General features: G+C 42.4%; 1 protein-coding gene across 1 annotated transcript; it reads left to right on the plus strand.

Annotated features, from left to right (window-relative positions):
- Nucleotides 1–51: 51 nt before the first annotated feature.
- MONOS_11451 (putative dedicator of cytokinesis protein 3) lies at nucleotides 52–11,115 on the plus strand (the record flags this gene model as incomplete). Its single annotated transcript, XM_067863982.1, has 4 exons — nucleotides 52–69; nucleotides 175–606; nucleotides 696–9,044; nucleotides 9,227–11,115. 4 exons carry the CDS (start codon nucleotides 52–54, stop codon nucleotides 10,616–10,618), a joined length of 10,191 nt encoding a protein of 3,396 aa, XP_067725222.1. The 3' UTR covers nucleotides 10,619–11,115.
- Between the last annotated feature and the right edge of the window lie 353 nt (nucleotides 11,116–11,468).

The following is an 11,468-nucleotide window of genomic DNA, read 5'->3' on the forward strand; positions in this document are numbered from 1 at the left end:
CTCTGGCAATTTTCACCGAATAAAAAGGTTGCAAACTTATATAGCAAGTTTATGCAACAAACTGTTAGAGTTTGAGACAATGCATTTAATAATTAAATCTATAATCTTGTTTTATTGCTTTTTTTTTCAACAATATTCATTAAAAACTGTCTCTTTCGGTGTTATTTTTTTAAGGATGTTCTGGAACTTCAGGATCAAGCCAAAAAAACTTTGGACATATGTGGGCTATCTCAAGAATTGTATTTTCATTCTCACAACGTGACAGAGCTCCTTCCATTCCAAAAAGATCCGATGCTTTCTTCAGCGTCCATCAATGTTCCAAAACCATTAACTGTTAAGTTACCACCTCAAGGGTTAAGAACATCCTCTTCATTTGGAGATGAAGAAGAAATTCAAAGCGACCAAGATGATGTGAAGGAAATCTTCAATTGTGCTTTTGCATCACAAATATTAAGACAATCACAACTATCAACTCGCATTCCATTTTCAAATATGACATATATTAAAAACAACCGTTTTCAAGCTGTGCCACAAACTGCAATTCCAAAGGATTCAGTTCCACCATGTTTTCACTTGGCCGTGATGGTTGACTCATTATCTTTAGCAGTGTGCAATTCATGTTGTAATTAGTACTTATATTTTTATTAATTTTTTGCATTTTTATTGTCTTATAAATCTCGTTGTTTGTTGTGAAGCTTTGCGATAAAGTTGATATCTACGGTTCTCTCTTCAGATTTGATGCCAACGTCCAGCGCCACGTGCAATTCACCGAAGAATTTCACCTCCGATTCTCTCCAATCGGGAATGGAGGTGGGCAGATGGCTATTGAATCCAACTGCATCTGCCTGTTTAAAGAGCTTTTGCCTTCTGATCTGGAGGCAGACATGACGCTGCTTATGCGAATTGTGCGTGAAGGCAAAGTCAACCTCGAAAAGTCCAAAAAATCAGCAAAGGCGCACAAAGAGCCTGTTCGGTGCATCGTCGGGTATTCGATGATTCTACTGGGCAGATTGAGCCAGCAGGAAATACGCACTGCTTTGTCACATGCTGGATGGAATGGTAACAATCAGATACACCAAACTAAATCTCTTCAATTTACTTCCTCTTCTTCCTCTTCTTCTTCAATTCCACCACTTCTGCATCCAGCAAAGGAAATCTCTTCTCAATCAGTCCACAACACGCTTTCAACCCCTTCCTCTTCCTCTTCCTCCTCTTCCTCCTCTTCATCCCCAATGAACGAGCTCCCTTCTGATCTTTCTGATCCCGAAAAGCCCAAAGGCACCTCCACATCGCTGCTTGGCCATCTCTCCCGCGCTCTTTCCCGCCCACTGCGCCTGTGGAACCAGCCAGTCTACGCAGCACAACGTGGCGAGGCGCTTTCGCTTCTGATCGACCGCCTGGCACACGAAGAAGGATGCGACACGATAAAGGGAAACAACCAGATCACTGTGTCATTCGTGCTGATTTCGTGTGGGGGTGAATGTGAGGGGAAAGAAGTGAAGGAAGGAGTGGAAACATCAGCAGAAGCAGAGGCAGCAGCAGAAGCAGCAGCATCGGCAGCGATGAAGGCAGACTATGCGGCTGTTTGTCCATTGGCTCAGCTTCAGTTGTCTCCATATGCACACCCCACTGACAGAAGGCATTCATGTTATGTGACACTGCTGAGATGCGATTTTGACAAGGGAGAGAAGAAATCAGAGAGGAACATTGAGATTGAGATGCAGATACTCCACAACGAAGGGAAGCTGTTTCCGAAGGATGTGCTGCTGCCCGCGGTGAATCTGGGGAAAGAAGAAAAAGAAGAGAAAAATGCAAGTGATAAACAAGATTTATGTCAAAAAGTTAATGAAGAAGCTTCCAAACAGCAAGTGAATCAAATGAACACTCAGAACAATGACAAATCTTCTCCTTCTCTTTCCTCCTCTCATTCATCGCATTCATCACATTCAACACATTCTCCCCATCTCCTCTTCCGCAAGCCAGCAGAGATCGCCTTCCCTTCTGTTTGTGTGGGCAAAGATGTCCATTCTCAGCCAGGCGCCGTCTACCGCAGCTGTGTCTTCTACCACAACAACACGCCCCTCTGGGAAGAGCTGATAAACACACACATTCCCTTCCATTTGATGAAGAAAGTGCATTTTCTGTTCACTTTCCGGCACATTTCGATGAACAACGAGGAGACAAAGCCGTTTGCCTATGCGTTCATCAAACCTTTCACCAATGGAGCGTTCATTCAGAACAAAGTGCATTTTCTGGATGCATTTGTGTGGGACGAGCAAACAGTGAAGACACGAAGCTATTTGAATGAACAGCCATCATCGAATTTTGTATACTTGTCATCATCAAATAATAACAATAACAATAATAATAATAACACTGCTTCTTCCTCTTCTTCTTCTCTTTCTCCTTTGGAGCGATTAAAGCCTAATGCGCTTGCCATTCGTTTCACAATGGCATCAACAGAAGTGTCAAACCATCGCGACATTTGGGAAATACTCTCGTACAACGATAAGCATTCCATTGACCAGTTTTCATCATCATCATCTTCTTCTTCTTCTTCCTCCTCCTCCTCCTCTTCTTCTTCTTCAGTCAGTCCATTCATTCGTTCGATGCTTGGGGAGAAGAAAGAGCAAGAGTGCTGGATCCGCTTCAACAGCGTCAGCCTCATCGAGCAGATGAGGGTGCTCCGCATAGTCATGAACTCTCTTTTCTCCATCATGACGAATGAGTCTCTTCTGCCCGATGAGCGCAATTCTGCCTTCAACGCCATCACACAGCTCATCCGGAAGCCGTTGAAAGCCGGGAGGGATTATCTGCCCGCGATTCAGCAGTATCTGAATGAGTGCTTCTATTTCCCGACTGCGTTTCGGTATATTTTGCATTTCATCATCTTCTTCGTGCAGAGTGTGCAAGAAGAGCTGCAGCTGTCGTTTGGGCGGGCGACGACGACGATTCCGACGGATGTGTTTGTGTCGCTGAAGTATCTGCTGATGTTTACGAACAAGTCGAATGACCAGAGAATGGAGAGGATTGAGGTGGTGAAGAGGGAGAGGAAGGAGAAAGAGGAGAAGGAGAAGGAGAGGAAGGAGAAAGAGAAAGATGATGATGATGATGAACAGAAAAAGTTGGAAGTGATAAAGCAGAGTGGAAATGAAGGAACGGAACAACAAAATTGTTTGACTTTGAATGAAGAATCAAAAATTGCAAGTTCGAATGCTCAAACAGAAGTTAATGCAATCCTATCAAATGAAGAAGACAAACAAAATATTGAGCAGAAATCCAATTTATCTGATTCATCAAAAGAAAGATCGAAAGAAGAAGAAGTCAAAAAAGAAGAAGAAGAATATTCAGAAAGTGAACCAAGCGATGAGCTAACATTGCTTGGGATGCCCAATGAATGCACCATGTTCTACGGGAAGATGCTTCGGGAGGCAGGCAATTTTCTGAGCAGCGCAATCAGCTTGCGAAAAGCCGCACAGTCGATTCTGATCAAAAGCCTGTCGGATTCGCTTCCGGAGATTGTGCACATCTTCTCCAAAGAAGAATGTGCAGGGCAAGTTCATGTGCTTCTGCAGAAGATGCTGAAGATCAACGAAGTGACAGCAGCAACACACCAGACATACTTCACAGACAAACTGAATTTCGTGTCACTTGTGATGGACCAGCCGTTTTTCCTGTGCAAAGCGAGCAGAGGAAAGCTGATGGGGGATGTGTTTGCAGTTGTGAAGGAGCATTTGAGGTTGTATTCGACACAGGCTGTGGAAATTCTGATGAAGCTGCTGATGATTGTGGGGCTGGAGCATTTCAGAGGAGAACATGAGGAGTTGAGAGGAAAAGGGGGTGTGGTGAAGGAAGAGGGGAAGGGGAAGGGGAAGGGGAAAAGGAAGGAAAAGAAAATGAAGGAGAATAAAAGCAAAGATGATTCAAAAGAAGCAGAAGAAACACATTTTTCTTCATCCGCTCATCAATCAACCAATTCTTATTCCAAAGCTAACAAAACAGCTGAATCTCAATCAGCATCCAATGAAGAGAACATTGTTATTTGGCTTCTTTCTCTTCTTCCTCCTCTTTTGTGCTGGCTGAATGTTCTTGCGCTGGACGAAAGGACGTTCAACTTCCGTTTTCTGAAGCCGATTTATGAGCAGAGGAACACACAGCATGAGAATGAGAAGAAGAACGAAGGGAAAGAGAAGGAGAAGGAGAAGGAGAAAGAGAAAGAGAAAGAAAGGGAGAGAGAGAGGGAAAGGGAAAGGGAAAGGGAAAGAGAGAAAGAGAAGGAGAAAGAAGGAGAAAGAGAAAAAGAAAGAGAAAGCGACACATTCAAAAAGCGTGGAGAAAACTGGCGTCTTCGTGAAGAAGCAGAGCGGAAAGCGAAAGAGCTTGAGAAAGATCCAATTGCCTTCTTTCAGCACCACACCCAATTGAAAGCACAGCTGATGGCCGCTCTTATTTCTGTTGTTGATCTGCTTCCTGACAGGAGTCTTGAAATGTTCCTGAGAAGGAAGAAAATGCTGGGGTTTGTCTATCCTGACTGCTTGAATGACAACAACAATGGAGGAGTTAATGCGATTTATGCATTGGATTCTTCTTCTTCTTCTTCTTCTTCTCATTCTTCTTCTTCTTTCCCTGTTCAGTTGCCTTTTCCTTCTTCATCTTCCTCTTCCTCTTCCTCCTCTTCCTCTTCCCTTTCTTTATCCTCGTCCTCCTCTTCTTCTTCTCTCATACCATTAACGTCTTCTTTAACTCCTCCTATTTCTTGTATGTCTTATGCTTCTTCTTCTGTTTCATCTCGTCTTTCTTCTGTTTTCTCTCCTTCTCTTCCTCTTCCTCCTTCATCTTCTCATTTGCATTCTCACCCTCCTTCTCCTTCTCCTCCTCTTTCTCTCACTTCTTCCTTCTCTTCTCCTTCTCTTTGGTCTTCCAATCAACCTGTTCCTTCTCCTCCTTCAATAACTTCATCATCATCTTCTTCTTCTCTTTCTCTTTCTTCTTCCTCATCATCATCTTCTTCTTCTTCCCCCTTCCCTCCTCTTCTCCTTGACTCTCTTTCCAACCCTCCTCTTCCCTTTTCCTACCGCACCAACTGCGATCTTCTTTCTCTTCCTCCTCTTCCTCAATACCCTTCTGATGCCTTCCTCCTCCTCTTCGAGTCCTTTTTGACTGTCAAATTCTTCCCTTCTGAATGGAGCTGGATGCATCTCCTGTTTCTGAAGATGACATTTCGCCTTCTTCTTCTGATGCTTCCTCATCTGTGCGAATTAACCTTGTTCGAAAGAAAACCGTTTCTCTATTTGAACAACAGGTTTGTTCAGTCACATGCTTCGCATTTCTTGTCTTCTCTTTCTTCTTCTTCTTCTTCTTCTTCTTCTTCTTCTTCTTCTGAAGATTCTCTTTCTTCCTTCCACCCCAAAATCGGCCTATCAAAAACAATGAGTTTTGCTAAGCCTTCTGATTTGATTCGTTCTGTCTCATATGCTTCTCCTTCTCTTTCTTCTTCTCTTTCTTTATCTTCTTCTTCTTCTTCTTCTTCTTCTTTTCTTTCTTCTTCTTCTTCTTCCTCTTCTATTCCTCCTCTTCCTCCTTCTCATTCTCATTCTCTTCATCAGCTTCATTCTAATTCTCATTCTAAATCTAATTCAAACCAAAATTCTCTTCATAACTCACCTGTTTTGCAGCCTTCTTCTTTTCCTTCTTCTTCTTCTTCTAATTCTCCTTCCTCTTGTTCTCCTCGCCAATCAACTTTCTCATCATCATCATCATCATCATCTTCTTCTTCTTCTTCTTCTTCTTCTTCTTCTTCTTCTTCTTCTTCTTTTAATGACTCATCTATTGCTACTAGTCAAAATATTGATGATGAAATATCATCATCATCATTAACATCATCTTCTTCATCAACTTCATTAGATTCATCATCATCATCATCTTCTTCTTCTTCTTCTTCAATCAAAGAGCCTTCCCCTTCCCCTTCCCCTTCTCCTTCTCCTTCTCCTTCTTCTCCTCCTCCTTCCATTCCATCCAACAACAGAAACATAACACAATCACAACATTCTCTTCAATCTTCTCCTCCTCTCCCTCCTCCTTCACTGCCTGTTCAAGATATTCACAAGAACAATGAAGAAAGAAATGAAATTGCAGATAGCTCAAAAGATTCTTCATTATCATCTTCTTCTTCTCCTTCCTCTTCCTCTTCTTCCCCTTCTTCTTCTTCATTAAATTCTCCAATAATTTCTCATCAAACTGAAAATCCTGTTATATTAGAAGCATCGTCTTCTTCTTCTTCTTCTTCTTCTTCTTCTGATCATATTTCAGTCGCTTCAACATCTTTGCCTTCTTCCCCATCTTCTTCCGCTCCTTCTTCTCCTGTTTCTCAATCTGTTTCACCTTCTCCTTCTTCTTCCTCCTCTTCTTCCTCTTCTTCTTCTTCTCTTTCTCCTTCCCTTTCCTCTTCCTCCTCTCCTTCTTCTCTTTCTTCTTCTTCCTCTTCTTCTTCTTCCTCTTTGCCAACACGCAAACGTCTTCATTTGAAATCTCAATCAAATGTTTCTCATTTGATTAACTTCGATAAATCTGCCACTGTTTCATCTGAAGCGTATTCATCATTATCTTCCACTTATTCTTCTCCATCTTCTTCTTCTTCTTCTCTTTCTTCTTCTCTTTCATCCTCTTCTTCTTCTTCTTCTTCTTCTTCTTCCTCTCCTTCCCTTCCCTTCCCTCTCTCCTCCTCTCCTCTCCTCTTTTCCATTGCCAATCGCATCCAGTCCTTCTCTTTGTCTCGTTTTGCCACTCTTCTTGTCTCTTTCACTCAAATTGCCTTCGAACAAGCTCCAAAGAATCAAATCGCCTTCTTTTTGGACTATGTGAATAACTTGGTGATGGCTGAGTGTGTTGGAGAGGAAGGTGGAATTAACGCTGTTTCCAGTTCTTCTTTTGCTTCTTCTTTTGTTTCTTCTCCTTCTTCTCTTGTGCAATCTCAGACTTCATCGTTGGTTTCAAATGCCTCAAATACTCAATCATTGTTATCATCATCATCTTCTTCTTCTTCTTCATTAAGCGATAATTTTTCTGATATTTCTTCATCTCCTCTTCCCTTCACCACTCCTTTCATCGCTTTCTGTTCTCTTCTTATGGATCAACTCACTTTTCCTTCCTCCTCCTTTTCCTCCTCCTCCTCCTCTTCTTCTTCTTCTTCTTCTTCTTCTTCTTCTTCTTCAAACAGAAGAATGTCATCATCATCTTCTTCTTCTTCACTTGCTTCGCTGGCTAAGTCCTTTTTGAATGCAAATGTCCCTCCGATTGATTTGCTGGTGCTTCCATTGATGAACAAAAAGCCTCAAACTCATTCTGAGTCAGAAATAGAGGAGCAATCATCTTCTTCTCCTTCTCCTTTATCTTCTCCTTCTCCTCTTTCTCTTTCTCTTCCAACCTTTTCTGAAAATTCTTCTTCTTCTTCTCTTTCTCTTTCAACTTCCTCCTCTTCCTCTTCCTCCAATCGTCATTCTCTTTCCTCTCGTTTCTCATTCATTCTTTCCTTCTTCAGAAAATATCATCCAATTTCTGATGAGACCACACAAAATGCTCGTTTGATGCTTCAATTGCTGTTCTCCCCTTACGAACACCTCTTTCTGACTATTGCAAATGAAAAGAGGAAGAAGAAGGAGAAGGAAAAGGAAAAGGAAAAAGAAGAAAGAATTGAGAATCCAAACACGCAACAAATGAATTTGCCTGAAGAAACAACCGAAACCATCTCAAAAGATAGCATCAACAGTAACAATAACATCACACCAGCAGTGTTTGCATTGTCACATGTTTATAACTCTATTCGTATTCCTCTTTCGACTTCTCTTCTGCCTTTTGGAAGGATTCTTGTCTCCAGTTTCAACAGACTCATTGCCAGTGAGTTCTGCTTGATGCAACAGGCAATTTGCTCTTTGCTGTTCAATTTGTGGGAGGAAGTGTGCAAGTGGAGAGAAAAGAGAAGGAATGAGAAAGGGAAGAGGAAAGGGAATAGGAAAGGGAATAGGAAAGTTGAATCGGAGGAAGAGAAGGATGGGGATGTTATGAGTGAAGAAGAAGAAGAAGAAGAAGAAGATTATGATTATGATGATAATATTGATGACGATGATAGTGAAGAAGATCTTGATGAAGAGGATAACGACAAATATGATGATGATGATGATGATGAGGTGGAAGAAGAAGAAGGTATTGAGAATCATAACCACAACAACAACAAGAAGAAGAAGTATCACCATTCTCATCCATCCAATCAAACAAATCTCATTTCTCCTCGCTTCCTCCACTCACTCATCTACCAGACGCTGCAGATGGCGATCCACAGCTACGGCAAGGTGCATGCGATGAGCAAGACACTTCTTGCTTTGTACATTCGTGAAGATGCTAAGCAGCACAATGGAAGCATCCGGCGTGTGGAGCCAGAGCTGATTGGGTGCATCTACCAGCTCTGCCACTCCGTCTCAGCCGAAGAGCAGCTGACGTCGATTTTTGACACCCAGTTTGTTGCGCTGGCATCGAAGGATCCGGTTGTGGAAGGGACGAAGACGCAAGGGGAGCTCAGACTGGCTGAGGAGGATGTGGTGCGGGTGGTGAGGAACATCAGAGAAGTGGTGGAGCAGCTGAAGAGTCTGCGGTGTCTCAAGGCGCTGAAACAACCGCTGGTGGCAGAGGACGAAATGGCGCACTGCTATCTGGAGCTGATATCACGGCTGAAAGTGGCGAAGCGGAGGAGTCTTGTGCTGAAGTATCAGAACGAGCTGCTGGAGATGCACACGAAGCTGGGAAACTACGAAGAGTGTGGCGAATGCCTCATTTGGATGAGCGAGGCGTTCAGTCTGACTGATGCGGCTGTCCCTGCGTTTGGAGCGTTTCCGGCGCAGACGTCGAGAGAAAGACATTTTGCGCTGGTGAGGAAGGCGGTGGAGTGTTGTGATTTGGGGGGCTATTGGGAAAGAGGGGTTGAGATCATCGACCCGGTTGTGCAGCATCTGAGAACGAAGTGCCTGAAATATGAGATGGTTGCTCAGCTGATGGTATGTGTTTGTTTTTTTGCTGATGAAAAAGAAATGTAAATTAAATATTGATGTTTTATTGTTTTTGAAATTATTTTATAAATCTTTTTGTTATGTTGTTGATTATCTCATTTTTCTCATTATTGAAAAAAACTTGTTTGAATTCTTTTATCTTCCATTTGTATTTTTTTTTTTTTTTACAGGCAACCGAATCCGAGCTGTTTTCGAAGATTGTGAGTCAAAAGCGCGATCTGTGGCCGAACTTCTATTTTGTGCAGTTTGTAGGGAAGAAGTTCAAAGAGCATTATCTGCACAACAGCGAGTGTGTGTACAGGCAGCCAGCGAATGTGCGGTTGGATGTGTTCACCCGAACGATGAAGGAGAAGTTCAAAGAGATGAAAGTGGAGAGCGGGGCGAAGAAAGTGCCAGAAGGGGCAGAGGAAGACGAAGAGTGTGGATTGGTTCTGATCACAGGAGGGCTTGTTGCAGTGAGAGAGGAAGATTATTTGAGGGAAAAGAGGTTTGCCAGCAGATACGACAATATCCTGTCTCTCTCTCAGCGAAGAAGAGCAGAAGGAAACGAGATGGAAACAGAAGGGGAGAAAAGAGGGAAGAGCAAAAACAAGAGAAGTGCGAGTGCAATTGAAGAGATAGAGAAAGGGGAAAGGGGAAGAACAGGTGATGTGGCAGCCAATTTGGATGAAGAATTGGAAGAGACCGATGCAGAAGATGAGCTGATGGAGGAGGAAGACGATGGCGAAGACAGCAGCGTTGCCGACGATGCAGCAGAAGCAAACGGAGGCCGTGCGACGAGAAGAAGAGACGTGGACATTGAGCTTGTGGACGACTACACAAACAGCTCTCTCTTTGCAAACCACAGAAACTCGTTGAATGCTCATTCTTCTTCTCTTTCTTCTTCTCTTTCTTCTTCTTCTTCCTCTTATTCATCCAATTTCTCTTCCCAGTTGCAGCCAGCAGAGTCTGTTCCGAAGTACATCCGCGATGCTGCCTCCCATTTCAAGCAGCACATCTTCCTCAGCACGAAGACCGTGGAACTTGGCGGCAAGCAGCGCGGCTTTGAGCTCCGGACGCAGCAGAAGATGAGCACATATTTGTTTACCAGCCGCACTTTTCCGTCGCTTTCAAGAAGGCTCCATGTGGAGCGGAAGGAGGTTCTCCTCTTCTCGCCCATCCAGTCGGCCACGCTGACGGTGATGGAGAAGACGAGGGAGCTGAAAGAGGCGATAGAAGTGTACTCGGCGCCAGATGCAGCTAAGACAGCGCCTGTGAGCAAGCTGACGATGCTGCTGCAAGGGGTGATCGATCCAGGCGTGGGAGGAGGGCTGAGGAAGTACTTGGACAACTTCTGCGACAGAGAGTATCTGATGAAGGATCCGCTGGTGAGGCAGATGCAGCTGGACGACTTGTTTGAAGAGATGCGCATTCAGTGCAGAATGTCGCAGATGGCAATGGAAGTCCATGCGCGTGTGTGTTCGGGGCCGGCGAGGAATCTGCATGAGCTGCTTGAAGGTAAACTGGCTTTGCTGATTGAGTCGGTGGAGGAGAAGGCGATGATGTTTGAGTCGCGAAGGTGATTTTTTTTTTCTTTTTTCTTTTTTCTTTTTGGAGTTTTGTGAGTTCTGAAAAGTTATTTGAAGAGTATTTTGCAATAACCTTATGTTTAATGATGATTTTAAGAGTAAATAAATTTTTATTTTATTTTTATTTTTCATGTTGTTTTTTAATGTTTTGTTGGAGTTTGTCACCTCAAATTAGAACCGTTGCAGATAATAGGTTTATGTTGATGGAATGTGTATCTCAGTTTTTGATGTTTGTTATTCAGAATGTGAAAGATGCTTTTCTTTTTTTTGATTTTATGTTCAAATGTATGTTTTATGATTTTATAATTTATTTCTTTTGCTTTCATAAATTTTATCATGTTTAATGTTTTGTGTGAATACTAAAACAAAATGTTTGTTAAAGAAATAGAAAGCTGCTTTTTTCTTTTGCAATAAAGAATAATTTTTAGATGCCTAATGCTCAAATAAAATAATAGATATTTCCAAATCAATTCGAAGGGGGAGGAAAAAAAAAAAAAAAAAAAAAAAGAGAGAGAGAGAGAGAGAGAGAGAGAGAAAGAGAGAAAGAGAGAAAGAGAGAAAGAGAGAAAGAAAGAAAGAGAGAAAGAGAGAAAGAGAGAAAGAGAGAAAGAGAGAAAGAGAGAAAGAGAGAGAGAGAAGTTATAGCAGAGAAGTTTTCATGTGATAAGTCATTTTGTTTTGTTGTGGATTGATATTAATAATTATGTATTTCGAACGATTTTTTAAGAACCTCTCTTGAAATCTTTCAATAGCATAACCAGATAATTCGTCGAAACAGTTTTGAACAAATTTTCCTTCTGATTCGTCAGTTCCAAAGAATATTCACTTCATTAGCATGATTTTA

Source organism: Monocercomonoides exilis (assembly GCF_001643675.1).
Source record: "Monocercomonoides exilis strain PA203 chromosome Unknown scaffold30-1206723, whole genome shotgun sequence".
Lineage (NCBI taxonomy): Eukaryota > Preaxostyla > Oxymonadida > Polymastigidae > Monocercomonoides > Monocercomonoides exilis.